At 38.6% G+C, this 20,990-nt stretch overlaps 1 protein-coding gene and 1 pseudogene across 2 annotated transcripts in view; one reads left to right on the top strand and one right to left on the bottom strand.

Moving 5' to 3' along the window:
- The window catches only part of LOC122651614 (vacuolar protein sorting-associated protein 2 homolog 1-like), a 79,571-nt gene extending 78,694 nt beyond the window's left edge, over positions 1 to 877 (top strand). For both annotated transcript variants that reach the window (XM_043845072.1, XM_043845073.1), the window contains exons 4-5: positions 40 to 300; positions 594 to 877. In XM_043845072.1, coding sequence (XP_043701007.1) covers positions 40 to 300; positions 594 to 731 — 399 coding nt within the window. In that variant the 3' untranslated portion in view covers positions 732 to 877. The remainder of the gene's footprint in view (positions 1 to 39; positions 301 to 593) is intronic.
- Positions 878 to 6,466: 5,589 nt separating this feature from the next.
- On the bottom strand, positions 6,467 to 15,972 carry LOC122651252 (annotated as a pseudogene).
- Between the last annotated feature and the right edge of the window lie 5,018 nt (positions 15,973 to 20,990).

The following is a 20,990-nucleotide window of genomic DNA, read 5'->3' as shown; positions in this document are numbered from 1 at the left end:
GTGTCAAGACTGAAACCTCTTTGTGTTGAAAACTTTCAGACATTGAAATCTACACAAGCTATGGGGGAGGCCATGAAAGGTGTCACAAAGGCGATGGGCCAGATGAATAGGCAGATGAACTTGCCATCTTTACAAAAGATAATGCAAGAATTTGAGAGGCAGAATGAAAAGATGGAAATGGTAACAGAGGTGATGGGAGAAGCCATCGATGATGCATTGGAAGGGGACGACGAAGAGGAGGAAACTGAAGAACTTGTGAACCAGGTGCTTGATGATATAGGAATTGACATCAATTCAGAGGTATTTCTTTTGCATCAATATTTTGAAAACAAACTAGAACTTTGATCATTCAGGCCCAGTCATTGCATGATTCTATCAGAATGACCCAATTGCCCAGCGTGACAGGCCAACCATGGACCATTGGGCATTTTCAGCCTATGGCCCAAATGCTCAGACCATGATCCAATTGCCTGGTCACTGTTTCACATCACATGTTCTTTAATTCTCTTGAAAAAAAACCTACAAAATTCGGTCTCCTTATAATAGTGTGGCAATTATAACACCTATTCTTGGTGCTCTTATTTCATACACAGCTACTGAATGCACCCTCAGAAGCAGTAGCCGCTCCAGCTGCAAAGGCCAAGGTTGCTCAAGCTGAGACACCAGGGAATGATGACAGTGGTATAGATAATGAGCTACAAGCAAGGTTAGACAATTTAAGAAGAATGTAATCTTCTATTTCGTGTATAAAAACAAGATTTCTTTGAAAAGGAGAGAAAAGTGGCCCTGTAATATGTATGAAATCGTGGTTGAATTATTAACCTAGTGCTTGGAATTATCAGCATTTAATAAAATCATGTACAATGCTGTAGATAGTTATCGATTGTTTCATGTCAACCCTCTCTTTATCCTTCTGTAGAGCCTTTGTCTTTCCTTTTAAATCCAAACCAGATCTTCTGTACTTCAATGTAGTACATTAATTAATGTTAATAGAAGTTTTATAATATATTTATTGCAAGAAGGGCTTCTAAGATTCAAAAAGGAAACTATTAAAGGGATTAAAAGGATAGGTCATCGAATCTGCATAATTGATCATTGGGAGAGAGATTTCTCGGCGTACGGTGTAACCATCCGTATATCAATATTTGCCAATCCACATGAACGTCACTACACTGTTCCATCAAAAAAGGGGGAGGGGTGGGGGGGAAATTGACATGTATGGGTCGGGTAGGGTAATCAAAGTGTTTGATGAAAAAAAAAAATGGTGGCTGGCATCTCATGTTATGCAGTACGCAATCGGATCCATTGATGCTCTCCCCACTATGGCATTAGTGAGATAAGGGCTGGGGATTTTGTTTTCTATAGCTCCCTGTCCTGCGGTTAGCCCTGAGATAGAAGCTTCAAGCACTTGTGAAAGTATAGGTTCTGAGAAAATACCAAACTGGTAGCAGGAACATGAAAGCCATCACTCAGTTTAAAATGTGTGTGGAACAAGGGTGGTCCACAAGGGCTTAAGAATGAGCAATGGACTTGAAGCAAGAACCATCCTCAATCATTTGTTCTTTGCCAATGGACGTGACAAGGTTTTTTGACTTTTTTCCTTCTCAAAAGAAGACTGGAGATGATGAATTCGGGGGTGTCTGAGTTAGGGATAAGAGTTTTTATGTAGAGTCTAATAGTCATTTTTGAGGAAGGGAGAAAGAACACTACCTGGATGCATGCGGTGCGCTGCGTTGCCCCTGCACTCAGACACAGGGCGTAGTGAAATGACCGCTGCACCCCATGGAAAGGCAGAAATTCCCAAGGGTGCGGCGATCATTTCGCTCGTACGCCCTTGAGTCCAGGCATAGGACAGAGCATCACACACGTCTAGGTAGCGTTCTCTTTCCCTTTTCGAGGAAGTAGAGGGTGATTAGTACGTTCTCTAATATAATACCACATCACATGTTTACTTAATTTTAGAGAGGATTCTCCGGACAAAGAACACAACAATGGGGTGCAATGGAACGATTTTGTACATAGGAAGGCAACAAGGTCCTTTCACGAGAGGTTGGCAGGTTCAGAGAACCTCTCCCTTAATTTTATTAATAGTTTTGTTACCCAAAAAAAAATTATTAATAGTTCTCCCCCCCTCCCCTGAAAATTATCTCCTCCAGTTCCCTGCCCAACCCAATTCCCTAATGCCTCGTATAAGGGGGGGGGAGGGGGGGGTGGACTCCACCGGAGCAGTGTTCGGGCAGGCGTAGGATGGTCATTGCACCCCCTTGTTAGGGGCATTAGGGAACTAGGCCGGACAAGGAACTGGAGGGGATAAAGATAGGATATGATTTTCAATATCCACACCCCCCCTTGGCTTTTTCTTTTTTCAAATCTTTTCACTTTGGATGCTTGTTGCATGCCACCAATTGATTATTAGAAGGAAGGCCCAAACAAAATTAACAACATATGTAGAGAAAAATGAGATAAATAGGAGGAGTATATGACAGTGAGAATCTTATCAAATATGATGAGAACAAAGCTCATACACACCGGTACTTAGAAATCAGTGATTTGAGGTGAATTTTTCCAGTGCAAGAAGCTGTCAAATCAACTGGAGATATAGATGAAAGCATGCTCTTCAAGCTCTGTTAGGGTTTCTTCTTATGAACATCGAATCACAGGGGAAAGTTCAGAACGGAGATGTGAACTAAACCAAGGTTTTGAACTCGAGAAGATGGAGTATGGGACTTGGTGGAATTTTGGGTTCCAAAGCGGGTGGGTCATATCAGATCCGGATATAATTTTGGTCAAACTCCCATCAATGGGACAATTTAACCTCAGCCATACTTCAGCCATACGATTTGAGTATGCCACGTGTCAATCTCCCAAACCCGCACTACACCTCACTGCACGATTTGGGCAGCAGAGACAATTTTTATCCGTGTCTCACACATTTTAAACTGTAGGGGAGGGGGTGTAATTCCCCCTTTTTTTTGTTTATTTTCTTTTTAGGCTTTGGAAGCCAAGAGAAGAAAAAATTCAAAAAATATAACTCATAAATCAATCATTGAGTCATGATTTTTGCCGATACCTGCCTAAATAGAGCCGATAGTATTAGTTTCAATTCCCCTCAAAAGGTTGGTTGAAGTCCACTATAGAGCTGTCTACTATCAAAGGAAAATTTTTTTTTCTTTGCTTCCAAACATAGCCTTGGAGATTGTTCTTAATTATCTGAGGAATAGAGTCAGTCCTACATGTATATCCTTCATTGTGTTCCTCTCTTTCGTACTTTGTATTCTCTCAAACAGTGAAGATAAATAATGTGTGATTGTGGTTCCTTTAAGACAAAGCTCTCTCTTGGATGCAAATTTTTTTTAAATGAAATTAAAGAATTCTTGAGAGTAGAGAGTGCCTGATCTGAATTGGCTAAATCACCAGTAATTTGAAAAGACCTTTTTGCCCAACCTTCGTCTTCCCCAAATCATCTTCTTCTTTTGCAAATATAGATACCCAATACCACGCCACCCACCATTAACACCATCGCCACCGTGCAGTCCCATCCCACACCATCCTCTTCCCCGTGCGATCCCTAAGCTTCCCAAAACCTGCAACTCATCTCTCACAGGGTGCCCTCTGCGGTAGGGCTTTGAGAAAGAATGGGGTTACTGGAGACTACTTCTTCTGCTTCTTCCTCTTCTCTTCTTTACTGTAATCTGTTTCTTACCTCTGTCCTGTTACTGTCAAACCAATTGGACCGTAAGAGATTTGATTAAATTCTCTAACAAGCAGTCCATTGAGGCCGAGATTCGGGGCGAAGGAAGCCCTTCCATATGAGACCTAAGCTACAGGAACCCTTCTCCTGAATCATTTTCTACAATGAGGATTTAACCTGCAATCAGATCTGGACCATTCACTTACCGCCAGACTCTATTGCAGCAAGAGATATTATTTTAATACCTGAGTTTTGGGATCTGGTCTACCGCCTTCATCTCTCCCTGAGCCAAAGCAGATGTTTGATTAACTTAATGTTTTTGTGCTTCAAAATCCAGCCCTTTTCTTGAGTTTTCTAGCCCAACTAAGTGTCTGCCATAAATTTTAATCTTCGGTCTCTGATTCTGGAACAGCAACGTTTAGATTAACGAGACATAATAATTGGAATATTTTACCAAACCCGGATTTTAGGCCAGCAACTATTAATCTATTATGGGGGATTTTCTGGCAGAGCACTGTTCCAGCGGAAGGATTGGAGAAAGCATAGCATGATGACGATCAAGAAGACAAGAACGATGACAATCAAAGATGATGGCAGAGCGTCGGATTCTATTTTGGCAGAGCTGCGCTTAAGGCTATCAAGAATGATAGCGATAAAGAACGCAGGGAATGCTGTCTCTCTCTCTCTCTCTCCTTTGCTCCGCCCTCTCTCCTCACCCTTCTCTGCTCCTCACTCCCTCTCTGCATTGTCGGAGTATCAGATTCTGTTTTGTCGGAGTTGCGCTTAATACTGCGAGGCTTGATGGGGGGATTTGCCAAATGCAGAAGACGCTACGTAGCCATTGCAATGTTGTTCCAGTGAACAGTGTAAAAGTCGCGTAAATCTTCAGTCTCTGATTCCAGGACCTCTCCCAGATTAACGCTGCGATTCCTGGTGAAGAAGATGGGTCGGCGATGGAAGCGATTCTTGGGTTTGGCGGCAGCGGCCTTCGTGGTATTAGGGCTTTAGGGTAAACATTCATTTTGGGTTGTGAGAACGAAGGATGAGGGTGAACAGAGGTTGATGCCAGAAGGGTTTTGAAGAGAGGATTGAAGGGTTTCAAACCCTAAACTATTTGGGGAAGATGAGGACAATTGACCCGCAAAAATGGAAGAGAATGAGTATATCTACTCATAAAGGAATTTCGGTAATTATGCCTTAGCAATGATATAACTCATATATCTGTATATTACATTCTTCAATTTCAGACTGTTCTGTCGGCATTTGACGCCTGGTATTAACGGTGTGGAGTCAAATAAATTTAAGTTGAAAAGTAGGGGTTGTATATAAATTTTTCAAGGAGTGGTATTAACGGTGTGGACTCAAATAAATTTAAGTTGAAAAGTAGGGGTTGTATATAAATTTTTCAAGGAGTCTATGTGGAATTGTCAGAACCTTAGGGGTACATGTGGAATATTAGGTCCATTTTAGAGGTACGTGTATTTAACTTTTTATTTTTTATCATTTTTTTTAATAAAATAGCAGAAAATTAATGAAATGGAAAAAAAAATCTTTGTCCGGGAGTGGCCTACGCCAGCACTCCCATGAGTCTATCTCTCTCCCCCCATGTGAAAAGACACCTCTGCCCACCTTGTTTTAAGGAGGATAGAGATAGACGCATGGGAGTGCCCCGTACAGAAAATTGCTCAGAAGAGGTGCTTCACTTCTATAAGAGCAGACACTGGTTGCATTACGCTTCAAGCGATCTGATCTGGTATGTTGATTTTTTTATGTGATCAGATCCGTCGGATTAAAAGATCTTACGGTCACATTTGATATGGTATGACTGTTGTGAACAGCTACATCTTTGATTTAATCTGGACCGTTAGATTGAATGACAATCGATCTAATGGTTTAAATACGAAATGAACACATATGTCTATTCAAAAGAGGTGCTTCACTTCTATAAAATAGAAGTGCAGTGTTCAAACAAAATATCTCTCTTACAATCAATGTCTCTCAGAGAAATTCTTTGTTTCGTCTTTATTGCTTTGTTAAGTCTTGAAGGTGTAATTTATCGTGTGGGGGCAAATATCTCCTTTAAAATAGCGAGTACGCATTCAAAGCAAATTACAATTTCCTTCCCGATTTGAATTTTTTTTCCATCAGGGAGTTCCTGTCCTAGATCCACACACACACTTGAGAGTGATCATGCAATGCTAGTCTTTCCCTAATCCCCCAACACATCATTTGTAAGATGTGTGAAAGGTTGTGTAACCCTTTCAAAATCTATTATCAACTCAATTCTCATGCAGCTTATTCCAGATATGAACAAATTATAATGACCTGATAGATTGAAAAGAATGTATTCTCTTTAGGACAAAGTTTTCATCCACCCATAGAGAAGGGTTCACCCACCATCCTAGGGTTCACAAACCCTTCCTAGGATTTTAGTATGTTCCAAAATACCCTTGAGACTCCCACCCCTTCACCATGGGTGGAGGGAAACTCGGTTCTTCTCTTTATCTCTCAATGAAACAGCTGCCAACACTTTATTTCATGTTACGGATGACTTCCCTTCGGAGCTACATTGTATTCTTTGAGAAGACAAAGCCGGTCTGCCGGTCTTTTGACGGTAGTAGTTTAATTTTTTTATTTCTGGTTTATTTGTATTTATTATCAGGGGTTACGGTTGCTAGGTTAAGATACTGAGAGATTTTTCTCCTTCTGGGATAGGGTAAGGCAGTTAAGAATATTCGGGATTAAAAAAAAAAAAAAAAAAAAGATTTATCTCTCAATGAAATAACTGACCTGTAATGAGATTAGTGACTGACCAAAACATCAGTAAGTCATACAAATTGTCCTCAGATGGAACTGGACAAGAATCACCTGCCAATACAAATTACAGATTCTAAAAAGAAGATTGGAACATTGTACAGAGGACTATGATTTAAGCGGAAAAGAGGTATGGGGCCAGGAAGAGAAGGTGTACTCAAGCTGGTGCTCCACTGGCAATGAAGCCTGATGTATATGAGCAAGCTAGAAGGGGGGGGGGGGGAAATAAGGGGATGCTTTTACCCATGCTGGAGCTCCTGCAAGAAAAAAGATATGCAGTTCCCTTCCAATCACTGTTGCACCCACTTCGGTAGAAGATGCGTATCGATGAGCGGGAACCAGTTTGCATGTCTGCAGAAATCACTCCCACCAAACCTTGTTTCTCAAGAATGTGATGGATATAAAAAGAAAATTTTTTCCACCTCTTGGTTTTGAAACTCATGGTTATAGCAATGAATGATTCTGAATGCGTCTTTCCCTCAAAAATCATAAATTTCAGAAAAGCATGCAAAACCTCATAACAGTGCCTCCACCATATACCTTCATCCAGGAAGAGGTTGCTGGCCAACTCGGTAGGTGAACCATAAAGAATATTGTATACCCTGTTCATCTATTTCTAATCATCAGGGTCCATCTCCTCATCCGGCTCGGAGGGTGGAGTTGAATCCGTTCTGCTGTTGTTGTCATCTGATTCTGGCTCCTCATCCAGATCATTTTCAGCCTCTGTCAACTCCTTTTCATCAACTCTGATATCTTTAGCATTGCCTACCTTAAGGGAAACTGTTGCAAGGCCACGCTCCATCCATTTAGGGCACTCATCTTCTCCATATAACAATTGGCCGTCACTACCCCTCACCGGATTTGGATTGTCAGCAAATCCGAGGGTTGTACAAGAACATTCTGGAAGTGGATGAGAAAGGAATGATGTTGGTTTTGATAGGAGAAACTCCCTCGTAAGGCCATCCTCAGCCAAGCTTTTGTTGAGAAGTTCCCGAACTGAAAGCATCCAATTAAGCTTTGGATGGTATAGATGATCATGTGTACGGTTAATAACTGTGCAAGAATTTTTCTGTTGAGAAAACCAGTGAGGACAATCAGAAAATAATTCAATACAGATAACATCAGAGGGTATTGTGAATTCTGCCAGCACAAATGAATAACCATGAAAACAGCCTAACAAGTTCAGATGAGTAAAATCTGTTTATCCGTCAAAAGAAGTTTTTTTTCCCTCTTTTTTCCCCTTAGGCTCCGTTTGGTTGCAAGGGGAATTAAAGAAAAGGGAAGGGAAAATTTTCAAACCTAAAAAAGAAACTTTTGTAATCATTATCCCATGTGATTATATAAACTACTTAAATTTCTTACCATATCTAGTAAAGATACATTTTACATGTAATATTTATTTTACATTTTAAACCAAAGGGAAATGGATGCAAAGTAAAGTGAAATTTAATAACCAAATATAGAATGATTTGGAGTCAGATATATTGTCCAATGGTGTCACATGGGATAATGATTAAAAAAGTTCCTTTTTTAAGTATGAAAATTTCACTTCCCTTCCCTTTAATTCCCCTTGCAACCAAACGGAGCTTTAATAAATGCCAAAAGAGCAGCAATTAGTGAGACAAGAACAATCATTACTTCCCAAGAGAAAAAAAAAAACTGATCAAGAAAATATTTTCAGATTGCCAATATCCTTTTTCCCACTTCAGAAGTCACAAATTAGAATCAAAAGAGGGGGTAATGCCAAATGAGAATCAGTAATGAATTCATTGGAATCAAAAGACTTTAAAAGTAAGCACGATTAAAATAGAATAAATGTAAAATAAATTTAGCAAAAATAGGGGTGAAAATCAAGTGATCAAGACATAGTAGGGAAAAAAAATTGAGGGGGGGGGGGGGGTTGCCGTAGGAAGATACCTCTTGGGTATCTTGGGTCATCTTAAATAAATACGGCGAAATTGAGGAAGGTGTTGCTCATAGATTTAGAACAAGGAAGATGAAATGAAGAGGTGTTTTGGAGTGTTATGCAACAGACACATCCTACTAAATTACAAAGGAAAATTCCACAATACTAAATGTTCGACAACAAAGAAATAATAGATAAATAAAATAAGTGAAGTAAGATGGGGATGTCAAGATGGATGAGTGAAAAAATTAGAAAGGAATAACAAATGAAAAAAGTCAAGGTGATACAAGTATTGGCCCCAATAGAGAGCATCGTGTGATGTGTTACGGGCATTGGCAAGGGAGGCCATTAAGTGTATCATTAAGGATTCAAATGCCATTTAGATTAGAGGAGTAAAAAACCAAAGGGTAGATAAAAAGTGACTTGGGCAGAAGTAGTGACAAATGATATAAATGGACTAGGCTTGTTTGACAACTCTTCTTTCCATCCCACAAAGACTGCTTGTTTTGGAGCTTTTCTATGTCCCAATTTGTTCATCCATTACAATATTAAATGGTTTAGAATTTTCTTACTTTGCCCATAATACTCTTAGCATATTTAATGTCTTAAAAGAGGAGACGAAGGAGAATTTAATAGGGTAGTAGCAAATCTATGAAGGGTAATTTTGGAAGCTTACTAAAAAATGATTAGGTAATTACACAATAACCAGCTCTCTTTAAAAAGTGAGATTTGCCAAACGTGTCAATCTTTCTGGACCAGAGGCAGTAACATAATATTAAACAGAAGTGAAAGGACAGAATCCATGTAGCCCCACCATTTCGTTGGGATAAGGTTAAATTCCCCCTCCTCTTGTTTTAGTAGAAGGAAAGGATATTAAGATGGGCAATCAAAACAAAATCATCAAACCACGTCATGTAAGGTACCAGCAGTCAGGAACAACAATCTGACTTAGCAACTGGAGGCAACCTCCAGTGATTTTGACTAGGTCTCCACCTTTTCAAAAGTACGTTTACCAACATAAAGTTAGGATCAGTAAGTTTTATGCTCATCTTACCTATCCGGTCGATATGTTCTAGCAGAAGCCATCTGATACAACCGTTGCCCCATGACCAAGCCCGAAAAATCTGGCCATCCGCTACCATCATTGTTAAAACCTGGAAAAAACGCATCTGATTCCACTGACACAATATAATCGAGAGCATCCCACAGTAACCTGTGTGCTTGCATCCTGAGATCCATTGGGGAAGGGTCTGGTTCTTTGTCACTCCCAGCAACCCAACCATACCAACCTTCCTTTTCATGCCAATAAATAGGTCTATCAGGAGGTGGAGGAAGTGGACGAGGCCGAGGACCAGCTCTCTTCCATTCTTGTATAAGCAGCTCCTTGCTTTCGGCTGGAGGGAACTGGAATGTATCTTGAGGAAGAGGAGTCGATCTCTGGGCCAATTAAATCAGACAACTCTTGGTTGCTGCTCAAAGAAGTTCGGTCCACCAAGTTTGCATACATGGCACGTAGAGGGATCAAGACTCTTTGACCACCACATGTTTCAGAACCAGACACATATATTATTGTATTGGGAGGATAACCCATTGCTCGGAGGAGAAGTCCCACCTGAGAGGTCAAAAAAACAACAGAGCCAGAACATTCCAAATTAAGGATCTTTAATAGAGGATGGCTTCCTGAAGTTAAGGGAATCCCGCATAATGTTTTGACAAGAAAAGAAAGAAGGCTATCACCTCTCCGTATAAATATATATTCATGCTTATCCTCTATTTTTGTTTCTACTCTCCACTGAGAAAGAAGATTTTCAGTTGAAAAGAAAAAATGGTGAATTTTCTGATTTTGAAAGTTGATTCCTTCTCCATAGTCTGACAAGTCAGTCGAAATTAGCAGAAATTTTATCTTCTCCCAGGAGTAGAAATATTGTAAAATTAATGAAATTTACAAAATTTTGAGAAAAATGTTTGAAATTGGCAAAATATTTCCGTTCTCCCAAGGGTTGAAATCATCCCCCTTAATCAGAATCTCAAACATTTCCAATAAGTACAATCCTGCAGAAATCCGTATTTGCCATCTCTTCTCTATTTCTTTTGTTTCATATTATTATTCTGAGCACCAATTTAGATATCTTTAAATCATAATTGATTTCTTTGAATCATAATTGATTTCTTTGTCCCACTATTTGTATTGTTTTGGTTTTAATGATCCTGAATCCCTATTTCTCTTCATTCAAACTAACTTCAAAACCCCTGTTTTCACCTATCACTTCAATCTCAGGGTTTATCCCATAGTTTCCCAGCATCATCGCTCATTTGCAAGGACATTTAGGATCAGTTTTTAACAAAAAGGATGAGATTTACCCAAGTGGAGTATGTACCACAGTCAATCAAGTTTTTACCCTAATCTCCCTATTAGAGGATATGACCCTTAGGACAGCTATAAGTTTTGTAGCAACTAATCTTATCCCTCTTATACAAGTGTGTTTGATGCAACTGAGAAACAGACATTTCTTACGATAAATGTAGCCTAGAATGAATGACTGAACAAGATTAAGTAGGTGAGACCATGCAGTTGGGAGGATGATGATGTAGATAAGCCACCTAAAGGGTTTATTTTATTGAAAATAAGCTTTGGGTTGGGTTATGTAGGATTGTAGGTGTTGGGTTTTTTATCCCATGGGTTTATTTTGTAATTGACCAATTTAATGAGCCAAAAATATGGGTAGAAAAATAGGAAAACGGGATTTGCTTCATTAGTTTAGTTAGAGTCCTATTTTGAGTCTGTTTTTTTTATTATTTTAATTTTTTAGCCAGTTTACATTACCTTATTAGTTAAGGATAGAGTTAGGCCTTTCTTTTTTTTGTGTCTAAGTCTACATTTGAGTCTTCTATATAAGTTTGTAAGGGAGGCCAGCATTGTATACGAATTTGATTAATAAAATATTGGCTTGAGCCTTTGTGAAAATCCTGAGATAGGATGGGTGAGATGCCCAAGCTGAGATAGCCAACCCTTCCTTTCCCCCTTCTTTTTCCCTACTCGATCCCTATTCTTATTCTATTTTCTGTTTTGTTTTAAAACTTGCAACCAAGCCATTGAGTGCGTATTCTGGAGTTTGCATCAAGGTTTTGAGATTCAAGAGTCATTCAACACCACTGGTTCAATTGTTGCGGCTTCTCTTTATTCAGGAGATTATTTATTCTTGATTGCTGCTTCAACAGATTACAAATTTGTGGGTTTATATTTATTACTTCTCTTGTGGTTACCAATTTGAGATCTCATTGTTCTGGTATTATTGGATTGATCTTTTGGTGGGAAATGTTCTTCATTTTAGATAATGAACCCATTCCATTACTACCAACCCAAAGAAATACGATCTCTTTGAGATATATGGTTCATGCCTCTTTCTCCCAAGACTAGAGGTTTTCTATTTGATCCTACCTGGGATTAGATCTATTCTGGTTCTAGTCTTACATTAGATGACTTCTCAGCATCATATATCTAACTTACCCCAAGCTCATCCTCAAACAGGTTTAAGTGATTATATAATATGTTAATAAATTAGGTCAGGGTTTCTAAGGAGCAGCCATGCTGTTCAGGATGCTATTCCAGACTATTAGGTTTGATGTTTTGCTCAAGCATGGATCTATTGGGAAAAACAGCTGTTTTCACATTCTGGTAGTAAAGTCATCCGGGACATTGTTAAAACGTCAAGTGATTCCCACATGAACAACCTTTGATGGGAACAAAAACCCTATCCTAAGTCCCTATTCATTGCAACTCTTTGGGGAAGTTAGCTCTTCCACACCTTAGGGTTTGCCTCATTCTCTGTCCCTACAGGTGAAGCCAGAGTTCTGAAACTGTGGTAGCAGCCATCAGCAGTCCTCTCTCTATTATATAATTTAAATTTACTGTATAAACTACAGATCTTATCTGTCTTTCCAAAAAAATACATAATTTTAACATATGATGGTAAGGATGCAGTCTGCGACGTTGGGGTGCTGGATGGTAGCAATGACCATTTCAGGAACCATTCTCTTTTTGAAAACAACACCACAGGCAATTCAATGCAATTGAAAGTCATTCTTAGGCTTCAAATGACACTGTGCATATCTATGACTCATTAGCTGGGTTATCAAATTTTATTGTAACTCCAACCTAAATTACTTGGATTTCATAAAGGGTGTACCCAGTGCACAAGGCTCCCACCACTGTGGGGTCTGGGGAGGATCATAATGTACGCAGTCTTACCCCCGCTTTGCAGAGGGTCATAAATTACTTGGATTTCATACTGATTTTAAAAAAATATTGACTTCATCAGATAGCTGTTAGATAGGAACAATGGTAGTCCTACCACTAAACTTATTCCCATTCAACAGTTTCCAGAGGGAAATCTCATGTGAAGCTTAGAGAAATTGAATCCTTTTCGAAACAGAATACCAACTAAACTTATAGATTTACCTCTTCAGGCATGAGGGGGCATGAACCGTTTCTTTTACGAATGTGTGAACCAACACTCAAATTTTCATTGATTATCCCTTGTTTGATCATTTGTTTCCCCCGGTGCTGTATAAGTTCAGTATGAACATCCTATAGTAAAAACGTTACAAATAAAGTCAGGAAACCACCAAAAGCAGTCAATAAATATGCTGAGAATTCAGATTAAATCATTTCAATAGAAATTGCAGGATAAAAAAAGTATCCTCTTGTTTCGTGACAAACCAACATAGGTCAACAAGTTCCCCAAATAACAAATATTTAAACTAATGAATGCCAAAGAGGACTCCAAAACAAAATACATATAATATAGAGAAATGAGCTTAATAAAAAATCCAAAAAAAAAAAAGAGAGATAGGTTGAAGAGCTTTAACAAGAAACCTGAAAAAGCTCTGCACAACCATGGTATGCCAAGGTATCTCTCACGAGGCCAGGATGAAAAGCCAGGTATGGCAGCCCCAAACCTGTAACCTGTGAAATAAAAAATCAAGTTTAAATTATCAACAGGCAAGCTACAAGTTGCTTGGATAAGATATACAGTCTTGATGCCAAATAATATGAGACATCAAAATTGAGAACTACAGAAGTTCTTCCTCAGTTTTACCCATTCTTTATCAAGAGAATCATCTATAGTCGTTAATTTACAGCTCATGTACTACCCACACATGTCAATAACTGAAATAACATAAACCAAACCCATAATACTAAATTCCGAAATAGGAAAATCTCCACACTTCCCAATGGGATAAGCTTATCAGGTTACCAATTGTATTCTGACGTGTGGCAAGATGATATGAGAGAACGAAATATACTGAAGTCGACTGTCACTTTGTTCGAGAAAATCTACAACGGGGAATTATCTCTACAAGTCATGTTCGCAAAGGAGAACAACTTGCAAATGTTTTTACCAAGTCTCTTTGGAGTGGTAGAGTTGATTATATTTGTAACAATCTGGGCATGATTAATATTTATGTTCCAGCTTGAGAGGGAGTGTTAGAATTAATCGAATAAGGGGGAGGGAAATCGTGGCTAGCGCTAGGCACAAGTCACGATTTCCCCCAGGGACTGTTTTGTCCTTTTTTATTTATTTGTTGTTAGTTCCTATTATATCCTTGTGTTGGTTAGTTCTATATATATTGAATGAAGTGGGCAGTCTCATCAACAAGGTTGTGACTCCCAAGGTTACATCCACCTCTCTTCTCTTCTTCCCTTCTTTTCCTCCCTTCTTCTTTTCTCTTTTTATTATTTACAGTAGTCAAGACTCAAGATTAAGATCAGAGTCTTTAAATCTGCGTACAATTACCATTCTTGTTCTCATTAAAAAAATAAAAAAAGACATTCTTGTTTAGGAATTGTAAACTGAAGAGGTCATTCATATATTGCTAAGTAAAAGCACTATAGTGCATCAGGACAGATGTACGTATCTTCATTTTCTTAATACAAAGATGCAGACATAGAGCCCACAAGGAAATGTGCAAGAATCAAATCAGACTTGGATCTTTAACCATTTTAGAACCTCACAGTTCGGTGTTTGTAGCAACTTACCCCCAAAATGGTATCAGATAGATATACTTCTTGAGAGCCATCATAAAAATCATCTAATAGAAGAAGATAGAGAGAAGGAAATGTAACAACAAGGGCAAGGACTGTGGAGAGAGTATTTCATTATATTTATTCCTCATGTCAAAACATTTTCCTGATATGTTGTATGCTCCGTTTACAGAATAAAAGGCAAAAGCATCTAATTAAACATTGCACATGGCCCTCTAAAAAAGGGCGTACCCAGTGCACGAGGCTCTCCCCACCACAGGGTCTGGGGAGGGTCATAATGTAAGCAGCCTTACCCCTGCTTTCACAAAGAGGCTGTTTCCAGACTCGAACCCGTGACCACTTGGTCACAATGGAGCAACCTTACCATTGCACCAAGGCCCACCCTCTTGCACATGGCCCTCTAATTCAATAAATCTTGCTTGGCCTACATCAAAAGGATATGTTGACAAAGACGGGGAAGTTTTGGTTATCAAGTTCACATGGATTGACCGTGAAGATCATTTCCCATCCAAGATACCTACCTCTCCACCATCCAATGTCCAAGTGCCTGAATTTCTGGACGAAAGTGAAGCGCATGGAAGGCCACCCTGCATCTAAGTCTCTGATACTCGGACAAGCTAGGTGGTAGTATAGACTGAAAAGAAAAAAAAATAAATAAATACAGGGTCAAAGGGATTTTGGACCTTAGCTGTATATAGTAATTTAAAAAATAGAAATTTGGAGATATTGTTAAAACAATAGTAACAACCTTTTGAAAACAATGGTGCTGAACTGCTGATATTAGGTAACCAACAGAATGAACACTAATTCCACTTCAAAGCCCCCAATCGGCGAATCAACCATCCATTAATATCAGATAACATTACCAATAGAACTAGAAGACAATCATGTTGAGACAGGTGGCAATGATGAAAGGTCCAACCCTTTCCACCTATGCGTCCAACAATATTTGCTTTCTTCAATAATTAGAGTCCTTTTTTACCCAACGACATATATATTTCATGTATGTTTGTCACAAACTGTAACTATAAAATAAAAAGTATTGACATTTGTAAAATTTGTCTAATAATTAATGACTTTATATAGGGATTGGGGAAAGACAGCCTTCAAGGAAATTTAATGAGGATAAATTATCCTGATCATACCAACCCTTCCTCACCCTCCAAATGTAGATCCTTTCAAAACTAGAAAACGTCATTCCCCAATTAGATATTCTTCCAGTTAATAATGCAGTATTACCTGTAGGCACCCTCCATTAGTAAGCACCAACTCAATAACCTTCATTGTTTTTAGCACAGGAAGAACTTCCCTGATATAAAAACTTGGAGAAGCTGAACTTTTGGGCTTAAACAAAGGGAACTCTTTCCTCTTTCTAGCCTCCTTCAAACTGTGCGGTAGGCTCTTCACAATAATTACATCTTTGTGAGTGCTGCAATGAACTGCTCCTCATTGTAAAGAAATGAAAAGCTCTTGAATTTGGAACTGCACACTGTAGGTATAAGTCAACAAACCCATCAGTAACCTGTACTGGCATATAAAATAAAGATAAAACTTTGACATTCCAAGAATTAGATAAAAGCTAATAAAGAAACCTGATGGCTTTAGAGCGAATACTTTCTTGAATCTCTGGAATGACAAGAGAAGCATTTAGAAGCCTGGATATGGTGACAAGATCACAGATCTAGCAAATTAACAAACATGTTACAACCTCTTGGCAGAAATTACAAGAAAGAAAAAATTCCAACAATGGAAAAAAGGTTTATACTGAAGATCTTATCTTCTCAAATCCACCAAAAATTTTGGCATAAATGAAACCATTGTTCTGCTCATTTGGAACTGTAACAACCAAAGCAAGAAATTCATTAGGTTTGAAAATGAAATTTCAATTTCTGATGCACACCAATACCAGAAAGTACAAAAAGAAGGGAAAATAAAAAGGCATGGAATGTTCAGTAGAAGTCAGAGAAGAGAAACACCAAAGCCCATGCTGCAGTACAGTTTATTGTTCACCAAGCTAGGGTTTACTTTCATTTTGAGGTGATCAAACCATGGAACCTCAAACTTTATCCGTGTATCTCCCAGAGCTGCTAGGCATCATTTCCTGCCCAGGACACATCAATGCTTATGCTGGCCTTACTACTAATATAACAGTGATTCTAAATCTTCCATATTATCTAAGGCTGAAGGAAAGGCTCTTTATCATCACAGACTTGTCTTGGACAACTTTATCTAGACACTAAAACTTTTGACAAAGATAAGACACTCCCTGCACCTGAACTGTTTGCCCTGGTTTTGTGCAGCGTTAAAATTTTTAGTAACGTACTACTGAAGAACTTCACACCCTTACTGTTGATACTCCTCATCTTTCAGTCTCAGGGAGTCTGTTACAGATTAATTGATACCTGCACCAGTCATCACACCCAGACCACTGACAGATCTAGTCTCAACCTTCGCACACTTCACACCCAGGAATCCTGGATAATGACCTCAAAAGTTGAAACTCAATCAGAGTCTTGGGCTTTTTGAAAAACGCATTGGCACCCCTATAACCACATTGCTGACCTCAACTCCCAGTCGTAATATTGGGATTTACAAGGAAACTGAAGCACCTATTGACTCTTAACTGGTGATCTCCCACTTCCTTTATCCTGAAACAGGTTTCACTTTATTCAAAGGGAAGGACCCACCTTATATTTCTCTAGCCATTTGGTCCTTAGTTGACATGCCAGCCCGATGGCTGCCATAAGCTGGATGTCTGATTTATTGTCAAGAACAAGTTCTAAGTGTTTCACTGGATTCTCTATGTGATTAATTTTTGGCTAGCTGATCCAGTCTTCTCATAAATTCTTTGCATAGATGATGGCCTTATGAACCCACCCCCTAAAGAAAATAAAATTAATGGTGCTTCTGAGTTTTAAGAAAATATTACTAGGATATCTGCTTCTGGGATTGGCATACGGCTGCAAAGACTCCAGTGGCTTCACAACTCCCCATAGCTTTCTGTACCGAATGCTCTGTAATAACTTTAATATAACAAGGAAATTAGAAAAATAAAACTCCTCAGAGAGCCACGAATAAGCTAATCAAACTCTAAGTTGCCATTGGGTTTCAATGAAACCAACCTCTCTCCCAAATTTAGGAGTAAAATCCTCACTCAGACCCACCGTAGCACTAGAGTAGTTGGCAAGAAGAAGGTGCACCAACAAAGACAACAACGATAAGACCAGCGCCACGAGCGCAGCCCATTTGATCTTAGACTTGAATATCATCTTCGTTTCACAGCCAAAGAACTCACAACAAGACTATATACAAATCCAAACTCTGCATTGAAATCCCATAATAGTGCACGAATTAGAAACATCCATACACAATGAGATCCAAAACGTAAAATCTATTATTGCATCATAATGCATGAAATGCAGTTTTTTTTTTTTGTTTTTTTGTTTTTTTGTTTTTCATTTTTGGTGGTGGTAAGAATGAAATGTAGTAATATAGATTGATTAAAAGGGCGAATTTGAAGTTTAGTCTTGATTTCTGTCTGTATGTATTAGAATCTACAAATACTTAATACCAAGATAGAGACGTAAGAATCTACAAAGCTAGACGGGCGAATCTGCGGAGAAAACAAAGCATCGACTCCAACATCAAGAGAGTAGAGAAAATTATCGCTTCTGGGATCGATGAGAAACAACAGAAGCAGAAGAGAAGCCATGGAAAACAAACCTGAAATCGAAGATCTTCTCTTGGAACTGTTTCAGTTTAGTAAGAAGCTTTATGTGGAACTGAAATAGAGAATCCCTACAGAGTACAAGAGTGAAATCGCCATCGCCAAAGTTGATCCGTTTTTCTATAGAGGTAACGAGAAACGGCACTAAATTTTTTTTTGTTTAAAAATAGAAAAATTATCACCTATTGGATTGGAATTTGTAGCACGATCTGATCAGATTGGTCAGAAACCACTTATTATTGTTGGGTAGGTGAAGCTAGAAATTTTATCAAAAAGAAAAAAAAAAAAAGGGTGAAGCTAGGAGTATCTCTGTCATATAGATTTTAGTTTTCACCTGCAAACAACACTCAGCGCGCGAGTGTGACAGAGGAAGGAGAAAAATTCGTGACGAAGAGACAGTTTCAATGATGACAATAATATTACTGGACGTACAAGAAAGAATAAAAAAAAGTCCATTTACTTGCGTCGTATGAAAATGAAAATGCCTCGTACTGCATATAATTTCTTAGATGGGTATTTATTTACTCTAATAAAAGTTTTTTCAAACAGCATGCATTTTGATTACTGAAGCAAAGGGGAAGGAAGGTTTTTTAATGGATGGGCACCATCCATATGGAATCTGTGGATGATGTGTATATGTATATCCAATCCAATTGTGCCTCACTTGGAAGGTTGATGTGTTTTTTTTTTTTGGGTGGATAAACTGATGTCACAATTCCAAGAATTGCATATGTGAGGAATGATTTCAATCGGTCATGTGTCAAACTTCTTAATCAAACCTCAAACTTGTATTCATGTACACTCCCTGCAGTCCGAACATTTTTATGTTTTGTTTAGGTGATAGATTAATTCTATTTAGAATTTTTTTTTTTTTTTTTTTTTGGGTAAAAAAGAGCTTATTGAGAGCATGAAAGGCTCATGATTGTACCATTACAAAGGGAGGACAGTCACAGAGAGGAAACAGGTCAGAATGTCACACACTCTACTGACAAAGTCTTCCAGGCCAAAGTATCCGAAACAGTGTTGGATGACCTTGGAATAAACAAGAATATGCTGAGAGCTGTTTGATACTTTGAACGATAGGGTGAGCAGATGAGCTGTTTGAAAATCGATTTGAGGAAGATTTGGGTTTGGTCACTTTACTCTTGTTTTAATTTAGAGTATGGCTACCATCATGCCATCTTGAATCATCTATGGAGCTTGTTTACCACCTTATCATGCTAAAGTTTTAAGAATCCATTTAATAAGTTGTTGCCAAATCTATACTTAATTTTCTGTTGCTGTAGGAAAAAGGATTTGAGGATGCTAAACCAGTTATAGTAGCTTTAAAAAGTAAGGGCATAACCACAAAAGGGGTTGGAGATGTTTGCTGGGGTGGTGAGATTTCTTTTCACTCTATTAATATTTGGAACCATTCAACTCTAGAACATTTCCGTAATAGATTATTGACATCACGGTTGTAGAATGTTAAGTCATGGCTATCTATCTACAACTCCCGGCAACTAAGATTTGATTTATTGATTTCTTTTCAGCCAAGGTGGCTGTGGAACTCGCAAAATCTGATTACATCCAATGTGTAGTGCTACTGCATCCTTCATTTGTCAACGTAAGTGAAAAACGAAAGAGTACAGTGACCAAACCCAAATCTTTCTCAAATCGATTTTCAGTTTCAAACCCTAAACGATTTAAGGAAGATTAAGGCAATTTGATCACTTTCCTCTTTAACTTTGGTGGGTTTTTATCATAAAGACATTTTGGTAATTATATTCCCTAAAACTAACGTTTGACGTCTTAGACTAACGGACTGGACTAGAGTATTACAAAGTTCGGAAAGTAGGACTGCATTTATACTAATCAAAGTAGAGAGGGAGATTGAATTACCTGTGACAGAAGGGACCCAAGGGTCAGAACAACAGAATGTTGAACAACCATTACCAATTTTTCTAGTAACAACCTGCTTCAGAGTTGGTGCAATCTTGGCAATACCATTCCAGATCCAGGATCCTCTACGATTAAGAGTTTTAACATCAAAAAGAGAGGATCTAGGGAAGTATTTACCTTTGATTACCTTCGCCCATATTGAGTGGGGCTCAGAAAGTAATCTCCAGCCAAGTTTAAGAATTAGGGCCTTGTTGTGACTTTCAGAAGTACGAAGGCCCAAACCACCATGGCAGAGAGGCCGACAGATATTGCCCCACCCAATAAGGTGGCACTTCTTTTTGGGCCCATCATTATTCCAAAACCTAAGGTTAATGGAATCCAGTTCTTGACACAACTTAGTAGGGAAGAGAAAACAGGACATCTGATAGGTGGGTGTTGAAGCAAGAACAGACTGTATTAAAACACGTCTCCCAGCAAATGAGAGAAAGTGGGCCTTCCAGGAAGAAAGTTTCTTTCTAACTTTGGAAATAACAGGCCCAATTTCTTTGTATTTAGATTTTTGGTGACAAAGATTGGTTCCTAGGTAAATAGATTTGGTGTTCATCTCTTTCATGCAGAGAATGGAGCACAATCTCAGTCTGGTCTCAATAGAAGTGTTCTTACTGAAACAAATTTCACTTTTATCAGGGTTGATCTCCTGACCAGCGAGATCAGAAAACAAGTCGAGGGTAGACTATTGCTCTTTAATTAATACATGGTTAATTTGATTGGCAAAGCAGTAATTTTATGTTCAAAATAGAATACCACCTCCATCACATTCGCAACTACCACGTCCACCACCGCCATCAAAAGCACGGATGGTATTGTTGGCCTGCCTTCTAGTCGTTGTTGTACACACAAGAGACCCACTTAATTGGATAAATCG

The sequence above is a fragment of the Telopea speciosissima genome, chromosome 2 (assembly GCF_018873765.1).
Source record: "Telopea speciosissima isolate NSW1024214 ecotype Mountain lineage chromosome 2, Tspe_v1, whole genome shotgun sequence".
Taxonomy (NCBI): domain Eukaryota; kingdom Viridiplantae; phylum Streptophyta; class Magnoliopsida; order Proteales; family Proteaceae; genus Telopea; species Telopea speciosissima.
This window is presented reverse-complemented; position numbering and strand designations above follow the sequence as displayed.